Source organism: Gouania willdenowi, chromosome 5, assembly GCF_900634775.1.
Source record: "Gouania willdenowi chromosome 5, fGouWil2.1, whole genome shotgun sequence".
Taxonomy (NCBI): Eukaryota; Metazoa; Chordata; class Actinopteri; order Blenniiformes; family Gobiesocidae; genus Gouania; species Gouania willdenowi.
In genome coordinates, this window is record NC_041048.1 from 18139758 (window position 1) to 18161340 (window position 21583).

The following is a 21583-nucleotide window of genomic DNA, read 5'->3' on the forward strand; positions in this document are numbered from 1 at the left end:
ATTTAACGGATGTGGTTGCAGATCTCCTGCTTCTTCCTCAGAGTCTCTGCAGTCTCTCTCCCTCTCTCTCTCTCTCTCTCTCTCTCTCTCACACATACCCAGTGGACAAAGACAAATGAAACTCTTTGCTTAGCGCTTTGTTTCACTTTCTCGTCTCCAGATTGGAAAACCCACTCGAGCAACAACACGCTGAAATAACGGCAGCCCCTTTACACTTAATAGATCCATTTACATTGCATGAATCCCTCCAGTCACCCTCCCCCACCCCCCCACCACCCCCCCATTCTACACTGTACACACATAGTTAGAACTGAACACGTAAATGTTACACCAAAAAACCACAATGCATCCAATAAAAATGATTGATAGCCTCGTATTTTTGTCGTTAGTCCTTGAAACACGTCGTCTGAAATATGGCTTTGGAACTCTTTGGCTTATTAACATAATGAGTAAAAGAGGAGACGACACATTCTCCATCTGAAACGAGGCTCGTTTTCCTGATTTTTAAGTAAGACAATACTGTCCTGCAGTTTCTTCCACATTTTAAGGCGTTTAAAGTGGCCAGTGTTGGAAAGTGAATTACTCAGAGTTTCTGTACATTGCATCGTTCTCTTATGTAAGCCTGTATAATATGGAAATAACCTGTGCTCTTCTAGAATCTTTCAAGCTATTGACAGTTATTGCTTACGACACACACACGCTTCATCTCAAAGGTCATAAAGTATAATGGGGAAAATTCAATATCCAGCCATGATAATGATGTGATGTCATGATATCTCTCCTCGTGGCATCATTTAGCCAAGCTCGCCTTCCTCTGACACCAAGCATTTTTCACGCCCCATTTCACTGACCACAGCCAGATAAGCCTGCTGCTCTTATCTCAGCTGCCTCACGTCAAGACGGGGGGTGCTTTGCACCCTCGGGTTCAAGGATGTGCTGATTGGGGGAAAAAGTGTCTGAGGTGCACTTTGGTTGAACAATCCTCTTACCAGTAATTAATACAGTATTTAAAGATCGATTTTCAAGTTAATCAAACTGTTCTGTTTTATCTTAAATCAACATGTAGAATACCTGCTGAATTTAAACTGTGGGAACAATAGCTGTTAAACGTATTAAAGTCAAGGAAACCCATTCATTTATATTTGTTTTCTGCAAAGATCTTAAATTTGTGAATTATTAAACCCGGAAAAATAACATGGAATAATATGCTCACGTATTACTATTTCATAAAAAGTAGTAACACCTTCAATGGTTTATCCTGCTTGAGCCACATCATGAGTAACGTCTGTTCTGTCATTTTTGTATTAATAGAATGCATTATTGATAATATTTATATTATTGATATAAGGAAAATTGGTATAATGATAATACCAACTTTTCCATGTTGTAAACATTTAGACCTATAGCCATATATACTATGGAATAGACTACACTACTTTCATTTTTAGCAGCTGACGTCTGCTCTTGCTTTAAAGGAACAGTCAGCCACTTGTAGACTGTTCCTGTTTTGGCCTGTTTGTCTTATGCAGCAGCACAGTATAGCCACTGTGTGGCCTATTGGCTGTGAGGGTGATCAATACTGACTGTATCAGCAGATTGATAAAATAATTTAAAAAAAAATCAGTCTTTAACAGAAGCCACAGATGTTTGTTTTTTTTTTATAAAGGAAAATACAGACAAAAAACTTTAACAGCTTAATTCTGTTTGATCCATGGGGTGATGTTAAATAGTTGATTATATACGTGGCCCAGCATTTCAATGATTCTAAAACTAGGGGAGGGTATATGTGATGTACACTCCCTCTCCTCCTCTAATATCTGAGGTGGTCATGCCTCCTCTTTGTCGCTGCTTGCATACGTTAAAACGTACTTTTCTCCCTCTCTCTGTAGTTTTATGAAGGATTGAAAGACTTTTAAAGTAAAAACACTTTGACAATGCCAGGAAAAATAAATGCTAGAAACAAAACAAAAAAAAGAATTGGTGAAATTTTTAATAAACTTCTCCATTTGTTGTGTTCTGAAACCCACAGAGTTGTGATTTCTCCAATAATACTGAGTAAATTAATAATTTTAAGGATACTTTAACTTATCTGGGTTTTTTTCCTCACTTTGTGGCTATTTCATATTTTTAAAACAAACTATATGTGTCAGTATTCATTAATTAAAGTAACCAAACAGATGTATCACCACTATCTTTATCACCAAATCCAACAGTAATCATATTACAAAATAAATAAATATAACAATGTAAAAATAACTAAAATGTTTGTTTTCTCCCTGTGTCTTTAGTTTTATGAAGGATTGAAAAACACTTTGACGATGCTATGGGAAAAAAAAGAATGAGTCAAATATTTCATAAACATTTACATTTGTTGTGTTCTGAAACCCACAGAGTTGTGATTACTCCAATAACTAGGGATGTCCAACTTTTTCATTTCCGATATGATACCGATATTGCATCCTTGCGTATCGGCCGATACCGATATTAATCCGATATCTGCATGAATCAGACATACTTTTTTTTCTTTGATAAAAAGATAATAATTACTTATTTTGTAGTGTGGAATGTTAGAAACGACTTGATCAAGTGATGTTACTCAAATAGTGAACAATGGGCGACCGTGGCTCAGGTGGTAGTGGGTCGTCTTCTGATCGAGAGGTTGGGGGTTCCCAGTATCTGACTATGTGTCGAAGTGTCCTTGGGCAAGACACTGAACCCTAAGTTGCTCCCAGTGGTCGACTAGCGCCTTGCATGGCAGTCCTGTCCCACTGGTGTGTGAATGTGAGAGTGATTGGGTGAATGAGCTGATATGTAAAGCGCTTTGAGACTGTTTCAGTGTGGTGATAAAGCGCTATATAAAATCAAGTCCATTTACCATTTAGTCAGCAACAGTAGGTATGAGAAAAACTGACCCATTTACTATTAACCACTTGGTTACAGACATTTTAACCTTCAACATAATATTTACAGTATTCTACAATTGAATACAATTAAAAAAGAAATGAATTGGGGGAAAAATAGATAAAAATAAAAAACTAAAAAAGATCGGAGAATCTGGAAATTTGAATCCGATATTCATTTTCAGGCTAATATCGGACCGATATCTGATATCGATATCGAATTGGGACACCCCTACCAATAACACTGAGTAAATTAATAATTTTAAGGCTACTTTAACTTATCTGGATTCAGTTTTGTTTTATATTGTTTTTCTGGATATTTATGTTACTCACTCCATTTTAAAAACAATCTGCATCTCAGAAGGACAGGGCTTGATGAAAATGCATTTGGATGAGGTGAAGATAAGAGTTGTAGTAAAGCGTGAGGCTCTGGCTGTACAGTATAGGTGCAGTATAGGCTAATGGAGGACAGAGCTCTGCAGTGTGGCCTCCAGCTAACAGCTGTAGTGTAAGAATCACTGGGCCATCTCAGAGAGCTGCAGTGTCCCACGGCCTGCTCTACAGTAATAATAACCCTGCTTCCTTTCTGCTGAGCATGCACGTTTCTCTCCTCAGCTGCTCTCCCTCAAAGCAGCAGCCCTCCCCTCTCCTCTCCCTCCATCCCTCTCCTCCCTCTGCCCTGCCGCAGCTCGTCAGAGAGCTGCTCAGCCGTGGTATGAGCTGTCAGAAGCTGCTTGATGGTGATGCTCGCTCGGCCTCCCCCGAGAGTGATGCTGTGGAGTAATGGCCCTCCTCTCCCTCCTTCCATCTCTCTGTCTCTCCTCCTCTCTCAGTGCAGACAATGAGGACCAGAGGCCACAGTAAGGCCGTTCACTTAGGATAAGGCAGGCGGTGAAGGACAGGACAGACACACTTTACAAATCTTTGACTCATTGTCAGGAAACCTGCTTTGCACACCCAACACCAAGACATCTGTGAACAGACATTGTTGTGTTACGATTAGAAACCAGATTTAAATATTTTGTTTTAAAGCACATTTTTCTTTCTTTCTCGATTTTTTTTTTTTTTTTTTTTTTTTTGTCTTTTTTGATTTGTTAACTTTTGCAAACAAAATATTGGGCTCCACTAAAACTCTGAAAATATATATATTTTTTTATGGGCTGAGATTTGTGTCATAGAAACTGAATTTGAATAGTTGGTCTTGAATTTGAAAGTAACAACTTGAAATTGAATTTACTGTTTTGAAACTGAATTAGGAACTTGAAATTGTACATTCCAAAAATTCAATATATTTCTACATCTCTCATTCAGATTCACTGCAACGCAGTTAAATGTCACTACAAGGAGACACACTTCCGGTCCGTGAGGTTGAGCAATCAATCACTGATTCATGGAACTCCTGTTTACGTCTACGAAAACTCAACTTGAAATTCAATTTCAAGTTGTTACTTTCAAATTCAATACCAACTATTTCAATTCAGTTTCTAGTGGCACAAATCTCAGCCCATAATTTTTGTGTCTTATATTTTTTCATTTATGTTGCCATTTAAACATTTGGCATATGTGAATTACATTCTATACTGAGTTAGTCTTATACTGATATTTTCAGGTTAAGGATATTTTATTTAATCCAAATCCATCCATTTTCTGATCCGTTTGCTCCTTTATTAGGGAGATAATAATGTTATTTACTCACTGTTCAAGAAGATGTTTCTCTACAGTGAGCACTTTTTCGATGGCTAATAATATTTTTCCTGAATCATTACAAATGTATGACCTACAGATCCATTATCGTGTCACACCCCACTTTGAATGGTTTGCTACATCTGCAGCCATGATGGTATTTCACACAATTGAGCTGGACTCAAATTGAGAATTGCTGTTGCAAAAATGTTAAGAAGTTGTTCATTTACTTACATGATGAATAAGTTGGTTTTACAAAACTCAAGTCAAAGCGTTTTTGGAAGGTATTGCATCAGTATTTCTGGGAATGATGCCGTAACCTCCAAAAGAAGTTTATTTGATAAAACCTGAACGGCTTTAAAGGGAAGGTTAATAAATGGACAGGGTTAGATGATCTAGACCAGGGATGAGCCACTTTTATCACAGCGGATGTCAAAATAAGTTTGGTTATAGGGCTACATTATCAAAATTTAAATAATGAATACATTTTGAATAATGACCAAGCTTGGTTTTTTTATATATATTTTTGTCGGTTTTGGAGTCATTTTGTATACTTTAGTTGTCTTTTTGTGTGTTTTTCAAGTAATTTTGTGTACGGTATTTCTAATGTGGTTTTGTGTGTTTCATTGTTGTTTTGTGCATTTTTTTAGTCTTTTGTGTATTTGTATTTGTGTTTTTCAGGAATATTTGTGGTTTTATGAGTAATTTTGTGCATTTTTCTATCATTTTTCTATCATTTTTCTGTCATTTTGTATGTTTTTGGAGTTCTTTTGTGTGTTTCTGAGTATTTTTTTATATGTTTGTTGTCATTTTGTGTGTTTGGAGTCCTGTGCATTTGTTTTGGGGGGCTGCAGGTCACCTTGTTTTTCATGTCAAATCTTTATCGTTCCCTTTTTTTTGCATAAAAAACAGAATATGTTTGCCACTGTTGACATATCTGTCTGTCTGTGTGCACTCTCTCTTTGTAGTATGAGTATTTCAATGCCGTGCTAATCAATGAAGTGGATGAGGAGGGCAACAACGTGGAGCTGGGAGGAGAGTTCCTCCTGGAGCCCAATGACCATTTCAATAACCTCTCTGTCAACCTGAGCCTCAGTGTGGTGCAAGTGCCCACCAACATGTACAACAAAGGTAAGGAGACGGAGCGTTATTTAACAGCCACAGGTAGGAGAGAAGAAGGGCTGAGAATAAGTGGTGAAAGTGAGAAATAGCAGCTGGAGCTGTATCACTGCCACCTCCCAGGAGGAGCAGTGTGAGGCGATCGATAATGAGTGTAAACTGTAAAGAGATCAGCAGTGAGCCTTTGTGAGAAGACGCTGTCGGTACGACACTGTCAGCTCTGTGTGCGTGTTGCCTGGGTGGCTTTTGTTGGGCTGCAATGGACTCCCCACTATTCTCTGCTCACAGCACAAAGAAAAGCCCATCCAGCAGGAGGAGGGGGGGGGGGGGGGTGATTAAGTCAGCCTCTCTTTTTCTTTGACTGTGACCAGGGTCAATAAGGGACGCACGTCAAACAGGCTCCAGGAAAGCAACCATTGTCTGTGTTTGATTGACGTTTCTCCATCTTCTCTGTTTTCTGTGTCTCAGATCCCGACATTCTGAATGATGTTTACTGGTCTGAAGCCTTAAATAAAGTGTTTGTGGATAATTTTGAAAGAGATCCAACGCTCACATGGCAGTACTTTGGGAGTGCCAAAGGCTTTTTCAGACAATACCCCGGTGAGTGTCTGAATTTTTCTGTGACACTAAACAGTATCTCTCAACTGCAACACAACTATAACAAACCATTTAGTCCATACCTGAAAAAGCTTCAGAGGTGTGACAGTGATATTACACAGATGTATGTGTATGTGTTTATCATTGTTTGACAGATATTTGTGTATTACGAATATGATAAAAGGAGAACTCGTCATTTTTAAAATTTACTTCCAACACCTGCGTTATCCAGTCCTCTATACCAGTGGTTTTCAAACTTTTCAGCTCGCAACTTTCAAAATAAAAGGTACCAAAGACTGGGGACCCCCAATGTACCTGTAGGTGGTTGAACCAGTGGGAGCGCACTGTAACTGTTCCCACTCAACGTTCTTGAAGCCAAAATACAGCGCTTAGGGGCGTTTCCATCTTGCAAATTTGACGTAATTTATAGCCAGATTCTGCGCAGTAGGGTCCGGCGGGAGGAGCCCTGATAACACTCCCCGCCCATTTAGCGTACTGCTCTGATGACTTACGCAGTCCAGCTACGCCAAGAACATAAGTATCTTTCCCACTGGAAATTCTACCAACGGCTTGTTCAGATCAGAGGTTAGTACAAAACCACAATATATTCCAACTCAAATATTTAGTTAAATGGCGTCTCAGCGTTCCTTCACGACGTAACTGCTATTCACAAAGAAAGCTACGCAAGATCCGCGGCTGTCAATCATTGTCATATATGATGTAAAATCCCATTTTTCAACCTCAAATAACTTATTTAAAACAAACTTCACAGAAAAATGAGCACTTGAACACAATGTAGGGTGATAAGAGTTTAGGTTTGGAAAAAATTATGTAACAAGTATTTTAACTTTACAGTTTGACCCACATCCCATTTGTTATCATTGAGGAGGCGGGGTTTATGAGCTATACTGCAGCCAGTCAGCAGAGGGAGCTCTAAAAAAAGCTTCACTCCACCAGGGAGATTGTCCCGTCCATTCTTTTTACAGTCTATGGGTTGAACATGTCATTTGGTGGGAAAAACCACAGAAATTTGTTAAAAGTTGCAAATTATTGTGGCCAAAAACAGACAGAAAAAGTGGTAAAAAGGGATCAAAGTGTAAATATTTGCTTAAGAGTGGCTGAAAAAGTAGGAACAATTAGTTTAAACTGGCAAATAATGGGCATGACAAATTGTGAATGTGGTTAAATTAGCAAAATAAGAATGGAATTTGTTGAAAAGAGGTTAAAAGTGGCAATGATGAGTCAACATATGCAACATTAGGTGGGAAAAGTAGTGAAAAGGGTTCATAAGTGCCAAAATGTCTTGAAAGTGGGGGGAAAAAAGTGCAGAAAAGGCATTTAAATTTGATGGAGAAGTGGCAGAAATGGGAGTAATGTAGCAAAAATGAATTAAAAGGGGTAAAAAATATGGCAAGAAAAATGATCAAAATAGGTTAAAGTATGGTAAGTTTGGAGTTGCAGAAAAAGGGTGAAAATAAGCAAAAATGGGCTCAAATTGTTCAGAAAATATTCTTAGTTTCTTAAAGGCAACTGGCAGCCCCAAATGGGGTTCCGGCCCAAGGTTGAGAACCCCAGCCTATACCAGCTCACAGGAGCTGCTGGAAATCCAAATAAATAATACAAAGATAGATTATCTCAGTGAAGTAATATAATCTCTGATCTGTCTCTCAGGAGTAAAGTGGCACCCAGACGAGCACGGCGTCATCGGTTTTGACTCCAGAAACAGGAAGTGGTAAGCCTTCATGACCCTTTTTTTTTTTTTTTTTTTTGGCTCATTCTTCTCTCTTCAGTAACACAGTGAGTGTCTTTCTCCTGCCTGCAGGTACATCCAGGCAGCGACGTCTCCTAAGGATGTCATCATCTTAGTTGATGTTAGTGGAAGCATGAAAGGACTCAGGCTGACCATTGCCAGACAGACCGTCGCCTCCATCATGGACACACTTGGAGATGATGACTTCTTCAACATCATTGCTGTAGGTTTCAAATGATCATTGATTAAAATAAAAAAAGAAGCAAAGGAAAAAAGGAGGTATAGAGAATTCCTGTTAGTGGGGTCCCCCTTAGACCCTCAAGTGTCTGCTGGTTCAGTTTGCCTGGGTGCCGGTCTCCAGGTTGAAACTATCATTTATCCCCTTTTCTTAAAGTTTGTATGTATTTATTATTATTTATTAATTCAATTATTTATTTATTTTTTCCCATCTCTTCTTTCAATTTTATTATTATTATTTTTATTTGTTTATTATATCTATTTTGTATGTGTACAGTATGTTTATATACAGTATATATATCTGTACATATTGTTCTTTTCCCCAACATATTTGTTTATTATTAACTTGTTATTGTCTCCTCCCCTCACCCTCTAATAGCTCAATACCTTTATTATAATTATAATATCACACACACACTTACTTTATTATAATGTATAAGATTTGTAAATACTGTGTATGGTAACCTGTCAGCATTTTTTTCTGTAATCATGTTTATGTGTTGTATGTAGCAAAAAATAAAATAAAATAAATTATGGTTATGTATTGGTATGTATAGAAGGAAGAACTGAGATATGTTTTTTTGTCTTTCTGTAGTACAATCAGGAGATCCATTATGTGGAGCCCTGTTTAAATGGCACTTTGGTCCGAGCCGACATGACCAACAAAGAGGTGAGGTTCTAACGTTTCAAAACGCTGACTAGATGTAAAAACCCACAGACATGAGTTATTGTTAATCGCGGAAATGCGCTTTTCCTTTGCACTCTGTGACAGCACTTCCGTGAACATCTGGACAAGCTGTTTGCCAAAGGCATCGGCCTGCTGGGTGAAGCTCTGACTGAAGCATTTAAAATCCTCAGCGATGTAAGTTACACTACAGTCAGCTGTCAGCGTTTAATAATAACATTAATATGAATATTAATGCTTACAATCAATATTAATGTGTAATTTCAAAGATGCTCCTTTGTTGTTACACTGTGTGTTGATTAATGAGTTCTTGTTGTCCACATTTTTACCATTTGATACAAATTTCATTAGTTATCGTTAAATTCATGTTGAAGATAATGGACCAAAATAGGCATAATTTTTTTAATTTAATTATTTTTTCAATAAAATAAAAACTTCTTTCTGCAGCCACGTTTGTTTTCAGGGACGGAAAGGATCCAGGTTCAACAGTCTGCTGGTTCCCAGTTAATCACAAGTAGGACAGTGTCTGTGTCTGGTCAAACACACTCCAACGATTGGGGAGTGCGTCGCCTGTCACAACGCTTCAGTGCAATCCCAGTTACGCCTTCCAAACACAGACACATCTATTCTGAAGTGTGATTAATAGCTCTAATTAATGTCAATGATTAACGACGCCTCTGATTGGAGCACAAAGGAGATAAGGCCTGCATTCGTGCCGCACGCCTTTTATCTCCCTTTTCTCAGGCAAGCATTGACGGCGCAGCTAAAGCTGAGGCAGTGCAGCTCTTACCTCTGTGTCTGTCAGTTTAATTAAAGCCCTGCAGTGAATATGGAAATAAGGAGGCCAGTCGCCCAGTGTTAGAATGCACTGTTGTACTATACTGCCAAGTGAATGAAAACATATGGCAGCCTATCAGAGACCAGATCACAGAGACAGTCTATGTACTGACACTGTGTTTGGTGTATCATTTTTCCCCGTTACGAGAGAACATTTCAAATTTGAAACAAAAGCAAAACATTTATTATTGTATTTAGACATAATTTGGGAAAGTAATGTCATAGCACATGATAGTTTATTCATCCAAGAAGTGGTCCAAATAAAGCAGTAAAGACACGGTAATAATACAATACAATGCTTTTGGAAAAGACCACGAGAAAAAAAGGAGTTGGAAAAATAAGCATGCTTTTATTTGACTTTTAAGTGTGGAGATGCTTATGTGTTTACAACTTTATAGAAATATTAAAAATATAGTTAAAAAACCGAAAACAACAAAAAAACAAGCATGACAATCTGATCTGTACTAGATGTGGATTATTTTTTATCTGATTTTAGTTAGTAGGACACATTCTATAATTATAATAAACTCTGCAGACAACAATCACTGTGTTGGACTGAGGAGTGTAAGAATTCATTTATTTTCTTAGTATTTCCTGTTTATTACACCTCTATTTTACTTATAGTTTAAATGATAATGTGTCCACTAAGTGAAATCTTTTTTAATGAAGATAATATGTAAATAATATCTCCTTTTTTTTAATACAAATTAAGAAAAATGTCAACTCTTTTACCCAACACAGATATATTCAGTGACTTTATGTCATCAGAAAGACTTACTTTTAATTCATCCTGGTCGATCACAGTTGATGACAATGCAGGACACTTTTTGTGCTGCTGTGACATTGCATCACTTATTATGACCTTGTGCTTAACATTACATTATGATATCATACATCACATTGTGCCACACGTGTTTATCGTCTCACATTCAATTAGGATTGATCTTTTGATCTGGTCACTAGTCTCTCATTTGAGTCTTGGCGTTCTCACTGTTATGGAGTCGAAAAAGCCTTTATCACTGCAACACACCTTCTGGCTTTGCAGTAATATGACGCACATTGATCTTGATCTTTACAGCGCCAATGACTGTTTTTGCTGATTCAGGAGAACACATGGTTGTTTATGGATGAAACCTTTGATGAGCTTTGCACTCCTCATGCATGTGTGGCACACAAAATAATTGTCAAACCATTTTCAAATCTGTATTGTGTTTTAAATGTATTTTCACAATTTAAAAATACATAAAGACAAGAAAAGAGGAATAAGAAGTAGTGCAGGAAGAGGCAACAAGTCAGAAGTGCTTATTACAACAGACATAAGATTAAGATAGCCTAGCATTAACGTAGCATAATATGGACTTTTCAAGTGTCTCGCAACAACAAAAGAAAGTATAATCCAAATACATATGTAAGAAAAGTAAATTAAAAAACGCCAATTAAAGCTGCTGCAGATGAAAATGTTTTATCTGATAAAGAAATAGTGTTGCCCCCAAATCAAAGATCTTTTTTCTCGAAAAAAGATGTAAAAGCTTCGATCTCCACTGTAAACAGAAAAAAAGTTCAGCACATTGCATTATGGGATGTTCATGGACACTGATCGAGATGCAATCCTATAACAAGACACTTTTGGAGAGGCAAGGTTTAATGGAGAGGAGTAGGAAATGTATTTGCCTAAATTACATTACAATATGTGAGATAAGGATAAACTGAACTGTATTAAAAGAGTGAGGAGACAGTCTGAGGTGACCTTTCCTTATTATAACAAAAGATTCATTTATTTTTCTTTTAACCCATTCTGTTGAGGGCTCTAATGGTATTTAAAATAAATCACTACAGTATTCATCACATTTACAGAATGTTTTGCTGCTTCTTAGTATGTTGTTAGTTTAATGCCAGTTCTAACACGCTTCCTTATATATACATGTGTGTTTTTATCTCTCTGTAGTTTAATCAGACTGGCCGTGGAAGTGTGTGCAGTCAGGCGATAATGCTGGTGACCGACGGAGCGACTGAAATGTACGATGACGTTTTTGAAAAGTACAATTGGCCTGAGAGAAAGGTGAGTTCTTCTAACCCCGATTTGTTCTCTCAACTCTTGTTTCTAATGCTATTCCAGCAGCGTCACTGCTTTCCGCTAACACTGCATATTTCATGGATGAGCGATATTTGTATAGCTTTGGATACCACACAGGTCCGCAGTTTGAGGGAATAGCTCGATTTTTAGATTACCATTCATGCACATGTATAATTTTAAAATCCATGTTAGTGAGATTTAATGACATGTTAAGGGCATTTCTCTCACTGGGGGTAAAATATCAAAATGGGAAATGAAGTCCCTCTGTGCAGTCCCAACCTTCCTTCCGTGACATTAAACTGTGTATTAGTCGTTTTTTTTTAGGCTTGCTTTGTAAAACAGAATGCTGTTGAAATTAAATGAACTGCTGTGCTATTCAAAGAGCAATAAAAGCAGCAGCTCTGGGGCTTTTGTTTAGTCTCATCCAGCATATGCGTGTTTGCCCTAGCCCACCTCCCCTCCATCCCTCCATCCCTCCTGTACACCCCCAGGGTTTCTCTATAGCAACCATTCTGTTTCCTATATGCTTTATGCTAAGCAAAGCATCTGGAGCCAATGAGCCGTGCAGGTCTGGCAAAGTGTCACACTGCGTTCTTTTAAAAAGACGCTTCCTCATGCCCTCACACCTCCAAACCCGGACAAAGGAGGAAACCTAATTAAATGTAACTGCACAAATAAAATAATGCTAATTAGGAATTTAAGTTCTAAATGGGCTTGCCCCTCCACCTTTTATGGATTTTAAATATTAAAAAAAAACTAACACTGGAATAAGGACCAGAGCCTTCACTAGAAGAGACTGTTAGTAAAAAGGCACCAGGCTTAATTTAGCCGAACGGTGGTGTCTATCTGAGGCATACACTTCCACATCAGAAACTGTGACAATTACCAAACCTTCAAAGCAATTCTCAAAATTGGTTGAAAACAAAGCAGTCATGCACCCATAGATAAAATTCTCTTTTAACTCCTGACTGTTGTTTTTTTATTGTAAATAATATATGTGGTAATCATGTTTTCTGTCGTCAGTCAGTTTAATGTTCGTCTCATTGTGTGATGTTGCTTAACTGTATGTTAAATGTTATTGTTCAACTGTATGTTATATTATGTTTACCTGCCTTAGGACAACGGATGAAATGTAGCTATTGTGCTAACTCCGGCATATTTATGTTGACGCTGTTTGCTGACACATTGATTAATATGTATGTCCTAATTCAAATAAATAAATCAATGAAAATAAATGATTTCCCTTGATATTGTGAATGGATGCAGCTTTCTTGCGGTTTGCACTAGAGACAGATAAAATCAGAACAAGTGGATTAAGCTCTTAATAGACCTTACATTGTTTGCAATCTTTTCATCCCTGGAAGTTGTGACATTTTTCTCCTTTGAACAGGTGCGCATCTTCCCCTACCTGATCGGACGAGAGTCTGCATTTGCTGATAACCTGAAATGGATGGCTTGTGCCAACAAAGGTTGGAGACTTTTTGATAAACTCTCTTCAACAGCTTTATGTCAAAACTATAAACAGGGTTTGAGTTTATAATGTAGCATTTGTGCAGTTATGCACCAAGTCTGGGTTTTTGTGCATGCACGTAGTAGCTCAGGCGCTTCCTGCCAAGAGGCAATGAAGTGGCACTTGGGGGGGGGGGGGGTTCAGAGGTCAATCCACTCTAATCCCTCTTCCTGTCAGAGTCTACCTCTTGGCAGTGTGCAGCTGATGGGTTCCACTTGTCACCGCTTCGGATGAGCGCCCTCTGGAAGGGAAAGTCACTGCCAGGAAAAACAGATTACACAGTGATTGGGGAACGACGATCCCCATGCACATCCCCGCTGTGAAATGACCGAATATTGTTTGCAATACAAGGAGCGGAAAACAAGTCGAACCAATGTCATTCTTCGCTAACAGAAACAGTCAGTTATGTCAGGGATAGCAAGTGCAAAAATAACGTACTTGGTTGTACTTGAACATTAGTTTTTGTGTAGGTTGGCATTTCCGTCATTTAAAGGGGACATATAAAAATGTTCACCTTCTAAGACAGTTCCCTGTGGTATAAATGACATATCTGTGCTGGTGTTTGGTCAAAACATAACATGAATTAAGCAACAGAAGAGGTTTAATACCCTGTATTATCGAGTTCTCTGAGAACGCTCTGTTATGGCGGGTGTGTCCCTGGATTTGCATAGACTTCCCCCTTCCCTACCTCGTTCTTCACTGTGTGTAGAGTGTAGAGCCGAGGCAGCAGCCTCTCCCTCCCGCTGCAGTGACACGGCTGCAGCTGCAACTTACCGGGGCTAAATTAAAGCGGTTAACTTCTTGAAGAAGCCTACATTCTGACTGAGTGAAGTCATCCTTTAGTAACTCCGTAAGTTGATCATTTACACCATGAAAGCAGCGCTGTCTATGATAAGTGCTGGGAAGAAGTCCACCCCAGTTTCGTACACACTCACTTTCTCCTCCTCTTCTGCTCTTCTCACTACATGAATAGTGCATTTAAAGTGATAACCATTTGTTTTGTTCAAACCGCTGCGTCGATTGTGTCACAAAACACGTCAGAATCAGCGATACGAGGCGATAGATCAGGTACTGGGGGTGAGTTACCAGCGGAGGGGAGGGTATTTTCTTTTCTTGTGACAATCACAAAGAAGAAAATTTGAAACAGGATGACTGGATGGTTTTATTTCACATTTTGTGTGCTGGTGGACACTCAAGTTACCTCATGTGATCAAAAAAACTGCAAAAGTGGATTTTTCATCATTTGTCCCCTTAAATCTCTGCTGCCAATCAAACAGAAAAAACTTAAACTCCTGCATGAGTTAGCTTTAAAATGATCACTGAACTTAATGTTTCAACACAAATGAATCAGTAGCTGTGTTTCTTTTACAGATTTTTGATAAAACAAAGTGATGTTCTAAATGTCGACAAAAAATAATTGCACTTTAAACTTGTTTCCATTGAAAGTTGTTTTGGGCAGGAGCCTTGCAACTCCCATGAAACCCCTTCACTGCAGGAAGACGGACCCTCCCCTTATAAAACTCTATTCCTTTGTTGTTTGCTGTCTAATGTGGCAGTAATAATTTTAAAGTATAATGCGGAAGTGAAGTGGTCATGTGACTAGGTACCTCACGTCATGTGACCATGTACGTCACGTTCTGTGACGTGTATTTGCGGAAAAAAGTGTTTCCATAGCGCTTTTGCGACACATTTCAATATCAAAACGTCTTAAATTCTTCCTCATGAAAGCGTAAAAACTTTTCAGCAATATTTGAGTGTTTTTTTTTTTTGCAAAACCCAGCTGGTGTCTCTCAGCTATAAGTTCAAATGCACCACGAGAGGAAGTTGCATGTGTTCCCTGAGGGTTTATGTGAGCTTTCCACTCAAAACTTAGAAAAGAGATATTCACATTTAATAAACAACAAAATCCAAACTTTAACAACATTGTTGAATTAACCAATTAGAAGCTGCCATCCTGAGCAAAGTGGCAAATGCAAGCGAGTGACTTGCATAAATTTATGGCTTCATCACCTGAAAGCTGCTTTTTGAAAAAACACATATTATATATTGTTATAATTTTGTTTATGATAAACAACAGCAAGCACAAAATACAGTTGATATATACTGTAATATACGATAAAAAGCCCACAAATGAACATTCAAATCACATAAACAATAATCATTGTTTAAGTTGTGTATAAGCTGATTATTTTTATTTATCTTTTTTAAACAAAAGCAGTAAGAGCGCGAACCCCCCTTGAAGTGCCAAATGTCTTCTTTTCTAGATATTCACAATTATCTGGATCAGGGATCATGATTATTCACACTTAAGAGGCTTGGAAGACATTTCTATCCCCATTAATAACCATACAGTATAGGTCCAAATGTATGGGCATCCCCATTTTTTTGAAAAATCATTATGAAATGCCCAATCTAGATCAGATCGGAAATGAAACTCGTTGGGGTAATTCAGGAACCAACCTGACATAACTGAGTGAAATTTTATAAATTATCGAGATACCAATGGTGAGAGATTGGAATTTTTAGATTATTCAAACTAATCTCTGGTCTAAGGTCTAACTTTGGTCATAATTATGTCAAAATCTGTTAAAGGTGCAGTCCGCGACTTTCAGATCCCTCTCCACCCCTCCCTCCCTGCTGCTCTCTTGCCCTGCCTCCAAACATTCCAAAGCCCCTCCCTCAGAGGAGCTAACAAGCTAACGTTAGTCTGACAGCAACATCACAGTAATATAACATGCTCTGTTAAAAGCATATTACTGCAGCGCTTTTCTCTCAATGTGCACACACCTCAGCAGCAGCAGCAACAACAACTCAGTGTCACTTACAGCAGCCCACATGAAGGCTGCTGCATGCACATGAACAACACATGCACTACAGAGTTCTAGTGGAACAATTACAAATCAAACATAATGTGAATCAAGCAGTAGTAATTACCTTTCAAGCAGAAAAGTCACCAATTCCAACGTCTACTCCTCCAGACCATACACTGTAAAAAAGATGGCGCTCTAGCTCTGGGAAAGGGGCGGGGCCTATGAGCAACAGCTGTCAGACAGCCCATCAAACACAATCCTGACTCTGATTTTAGCTCGGTCGCAGTGCATTCTGGCAGAGGGGGCTCAATGAGCCTGTTTTTTTCAAACAAACTACTAGTTTCATGTAAAGTTGTCCTTACATAGTGACAGCTTTAGCAAATATGACAAAACGTCACTTTCATAAGAGTTGCTGACTGCAGCTTTAAGTACCTTTGACGTAATACTGCTAACAGACAAACAAACAGGAAAATAAATAAATGCCGATGAAAAAATGACCTCCTTGGCAGAGGTAACAGATACAAGTCAAGGATTTGGTTTCATGTTCTCTCATTTTTCTTTTAAAATACTGATGAGGTCAGTTCTGTAAGTTTCCAGTCATTCTGCAACGCTTTCAACAGAAAAACACAGGATGAACCAAAGTTTCAGGTCATTTTTGCTGGGGGGGCAATGGGATTCTGGAGGGGGGGGCTCCTCCTAAAGTAGTGTCTTTACTTGCAGGGCCAATATGATATTGTGTACTTATTTAATTATACACCAGCTTTGAACCTTTGTGAATGACAGTGTAATATCTGTGTTCAAAGATTTGTCTAAAATTTGTGTGTAAATTGAATGTGACAGAAAGCAGCTAAACACAACATGACATGCTTTAACTTCACATGTATTGCACTTGTTTGGGTTTGTATTCAGTTGTATAGGCCTGCGTTTGTTGTGGTTTTTTTCTCTTTTAGGATATTTCAGTCAGATTTCAACGTTGGCGGATGTGCAGGAGAATGTGATGAGGTATCTTCATGTAATGAGCCGCCCTAAAGTTATTGATCACGAGCATGACACGGTGTGGACGGAGGCTTACGTGGACAGTGCTGTAAGTCTGTAGACAGAGTTGGTATCTTCAAAGATTATTCCATATTTGTCTGAAACATCTGTGAGCCACAATTCATTTACCTTTGGCTGAAAGTGAAAGTGCAACGATCTTTTAAAGTGGTTCTCAATATGTATGAGCCATGAGTGCATTGAAGGGAACTCAAGAAAAATGAATTGCAATATGCAAATGAAAGTATTCTGTATTAATATTATATCTTTAGCAGCTTCACAGACAGAGGAACACTGAAAGAACCCAGAGCAGCTTATATAAGTTTGTGGGAGCAGTTATTACTTTCCAGCAGCCATTTTATTTTAAATGTTGGATAAATGAGTTATTAGTGATCAATGATGAAACTTTTGATCAGCCAGTTTGTTCTTAAAGTTGTTTTCCTAGTGCAGGGGTTCTCAACTGGTCTCATTCTGGGACCCACATTTTGTCATTGGGTCCCACTTATTTTTTTAGAATTCAACCAACCAAATTTAGTTTTTTTCAAAACAGCTGTTGAAAACACACATAACATATAATCTTTTTTAAAACATAAATCTATAAATTTTCCTTTGCATCATGCATTTCACAGCATGGCTGTCAAAAGAAAAATTTCTTTCAAATTAAAAGACAAGTCCAACATGAGACATTAAGTATTTATTTATTTTTGACCAGCTGTCTGTGACCCACCAAGTACAGGTCCGTGACCCACTTTTGGGTCCCGACCCAGCAGTTGAGAATCACTGTCCTAGAGTAGAGAAAAGGCAATGCAAATGTATTTATGTACTGGAGTGCATTTTATACACAATGCAACTCCATATGTTTTAACATGATTAAAAGTGCAACAGAAAGTTTACAGATCAGCAATAAAAGCATTAAACAGAGTTTGAAATGAATAAGAAAATAATGAATATATTTTAATAAAGTGTGCCACCCACTCAAATAGCTGGACTCACTGTTTATAATTTGTGACTTTTCCCTGGTGTGGATTAGTATGTTTTCCTCACCGCAGGGTTAGGAAAAGCACAGATTCATTCATTCTTTTAGTTATTATTATTATTATTATTATTATTATTATTATTATTATTATTATTATTGATAATTGAATTGCCAACAGCAAATATTCATATCATTAATCATAGTCATAATATTAATGGCTTGGATTTATATGAGCTTTTTTCAATGAGAAATGAAAGCGCGATACACAAACTAATATTCATTCACATCAGTCATAGTGGTGGTGGTAATCTACATTGTAGCCACAGCAGCCCTGGGGCATACTAACTGAAGCGTGGTATCCATTTTGCGCCTACGGCCCCTCTGACCACCACCAACATTCATGCACAATTCATACCCATTCATACACACATACATACTAAACTTTTGTAATCAGTTCCAGCTTTTATTGTGTCAGTTTTCTAATAATCGTGGCGTTCTTAAAAAAGGCTGTCCTCATGTTATAGCTTAGCTTCTCAATGACATCAGCCTAAATTATAAATACAGTATTTATGTATTTATTTTAGGCATCCAAAGCCTTTGGTGTTGCTGAGATGTTTGCTGGCATGTGTGGGTCTTTGTAGTGTACAGTTTCAGAGCGCACGTGCAGGGCTCCTCTCTTCTCATCACTCTTCATCCTGCTGAATGATTCCTCATTATGAGCTTCATTAGCCTGCGTGCATCCACCCCCACCACATACATCTGTGTCCAGACCGGGCTCGACTTTTTACTCACACTTTGTGTTTCTTCTCATTGCAGCTTTCCCAGGCTTATAAGGTAAATATGACCATGTGATCACACCAGTTTGGATAATATACAAGTTTATCATACGTACGTGTGTGCAAAATCTGGCTAAGTTATTGTGACAATGGCTCTGAAGAATGGGAACATGTGCAGAAAAGTCTATTCGTACCCTGCAAGGAAATAAGAAGGTAAATCAAAAGTTAAGTGCATATTGTAAGATATTCCATTAGCATTTAAAAGTGAGGGCAGGTTTTTTTTCCCCTCCTCTAAACAGTAGAAGAGCATTTGTTGTGCGTCTTTGCGGCACTGAGACGACGAGCAAGGACACACTGCAGCACATGCACACACACTGCTGTGTAGTGTCGGAGTGTGTGCTCGTATCTCTGCCTTAGACACACCATTCATCATCCCGTGGATCATTGCTCTTTATCTCCTAAAGCCCATAATAAAACTGACATTGGAGGGGAGACCAAGAAGGAAAGATGGGGGGGGTTTGGAGGAGGTTAGGTGTCCATGAGTGTACCTGTGTGTGTGTGTGTGTGTGTGTCTGGATGTTTTCACTTTCCCTGTGTGTAATGAATTTTAAGGTCCATCTATTCTTCATTTTGTTACTCAGCAGGATGTGTATACACAACAGTTCAGGGTGCTTACCATCTCATTTGCATGCACATACATAAGAAGGCACACACACACACTACACACACCAGTGAAGTGAATGCTCAGCTGTGTCGTGCAAGGTCTATTTTAACGTCTAACAGAGCTCATGTGCTGAACTGTGTCAGCCTTCACTCTCCAGAGAACAGGAGGAATGATGGGGTTCAGGTGTGACATCACAAATGTTTGGACCATTGCGTTCACGGTTGGTTTGTATGATGCCCTTTATGAGCCTGGCATAGAAAGGATAACAAGTTGGGGGTTTTTTATTTGGTTTTTTTTTGCTGTTTTTTTTGTAAACTCTTGCTGGTATACAGTAATCTAGTCACGGTTGGTTTGAGTTTAGGTTGTTTACTTTTCTGAATAACGTCTGTAGTGAAAAAAAAGCACAAATCCTCCTTTTCAGTACATCATTTGTATATTATTTGAAGTTCTTGTCAGCTATGTGTGAACCAGAATTCAAATAAATACATGTTTGTTGTTTTTTTCTGCTTTTTAAAGCTGAAACACAAGTCGGGTGTGAGTCTGACCACTACTGTGGCGATGCCCGTCTTCAGCACAAAGAATGAAACGGTGAGTAAATCCCATTCACGCCCTCGGCTCCTCCCCCTCCCTCCACCTCATCGTCCTGTTCAAATCCTATTATGTTCATGTTGTGATATTGTGCTTTTATTTGTTGTTTTATGCTCGTACGTTAGCCTTGGGTGCTCGTGAAAAGCGCTTATAAATAAAATGTGCTATTTCCTCTTTGAAATCCACCATTTTATTTCTTTGAAGGAGATAACGTCAACAATTCAAGCAAGTTTTTGCACACCATGACAATTTTGACAAACGTATCATTCGATGTGTTTCTGATCATCCTGGTAATGTTGGTTCTGACCGAACATTATAGAAGAAGTTTCACTGCTCGTTTTTCGTTATGTTCCTGTAATAAACCAAGTCTGAAGGTTGTCCAAAGTTAAACCCGCCGTCATCACACTATACTGTGATATATGTCAGTAGAATGGGTATTGCTTTATAAGCCAGCAATAGGGGTTTTTAACGGTGTTTTAGAAGAAATGAAATCCAAAAGTTGAGACGAGTGAGTCTTTGCTCAAGTTTAAAAAAACCAACATTTCTGCAATCTGCTGCCTCTCGTCACTGAACAAACTTTATTTACACAAGTGGTGTGTTTTGAATGTTCTCATGCAGAAGAATCAGGGTATTCTGCTCGGTGTGGTGGGAATAGACATCCCTCTGCAGGAGCTGATGACACTCATCCCAAAGCATATGGTACAATACCCGCAGAAATGTATCCTCGTGCACTTTTTCAGATTCTGCTTTACAAATCCAACTCTTTGTCTCCAGTTAGGAATCCATGGATATGCATTTGCCATCACAAACAATGGCTATATCCTGACACATCCGGATCTCCGTCCCCTGGTGAGACACTTTTTCATTGCTGGTTTTACACGTGATCAGCCTCACAGCATTCCCACATTTTATCCTGGTTTTCCTTCTTTTTGTTTGCTCCCTGCTGTTGTACAAAATGAAGGAACGTATTTAGTCCAATGAGGACACAGAAACAAATGTGTTATCTGGTCAGAAGACAACATTAACCCGTATAGTCTGTAATCCCCACCTTTTCCTTTGATGTATGCATGCAGGGATAAAGGCCGCTCATAGGGCTGGCTGGCCTGAGATTTCCCAGAGGTAACTTAACACTCACAGAGACCACAGCCACTCGCTCCCGGGACCTGTGGCTCCTCGGGAGCTGTGGTTGTGCTTGTGGATCTGTGTGTGTGCCAGTGTTAGTGCTATTTCTCTCTGTGTGTGTCGGTCTGTGTTGGTACATTGTGAGCATCTCTGTGGCTGTGGTTGTAAATCCGCGTAGCCTTCGTTCTTTGGTTATTCAGTTTTAAAACCAAATCAAAATAAC

At 38.6% G+C, this 21583-nt stretch overlaps 1 protein-coding gene across 1 annotated transcript in view; it reads left to right on the top strand.

Annotated features, from left to right (window-relative positions):
- Positions 1-21583, top strand: part of LOC114463045 (voltage-dependent calcium channel subunit alpha-2/delta-3-like) — a 52309-nt gene that overhangs the window by 11301 nt on the left and 19425 nt on the right. Inside the window, exons 6-18 of the mRNA XM_028446281.1 lie at positions 5552-5714; positions 6171-6302; positions 7971-8031; positions 8122-8272; positions 8882-8956; positions 9059-9148; positions 11754-11867; positions 13273-13351; positions 17153-17286; positions 19027-19044; positions 20167-20238; positions 20857-20937; positions 21013-21087. Coding sequence (XP_028302082.1) covers positions 5552-5714; positions 6171-6302; positions 7971-8031; positions 8122-8272; positions 8882-8956; positions 9059-9148; positions 11754-11867; positions 13273-13351; positions 17153-17286; positions 19027-19044; positions 20167-20238; positions 20857-20937; positions 21013-21087 — 1245 coding nt within the window. The remainder of the gene's footprint in view (positions 1-5551; positions 5715-6170; positions 6303-7970; positions 8032-8121; positions 8273-8881; positions 8957-9058; positions 9149-11753; positions 11868-13272; positions 13352-17152; positions 17287-19026; positions 19045-20166; positions 20239-20856; positions 20938-21012; positions 21088-21583) is intronic.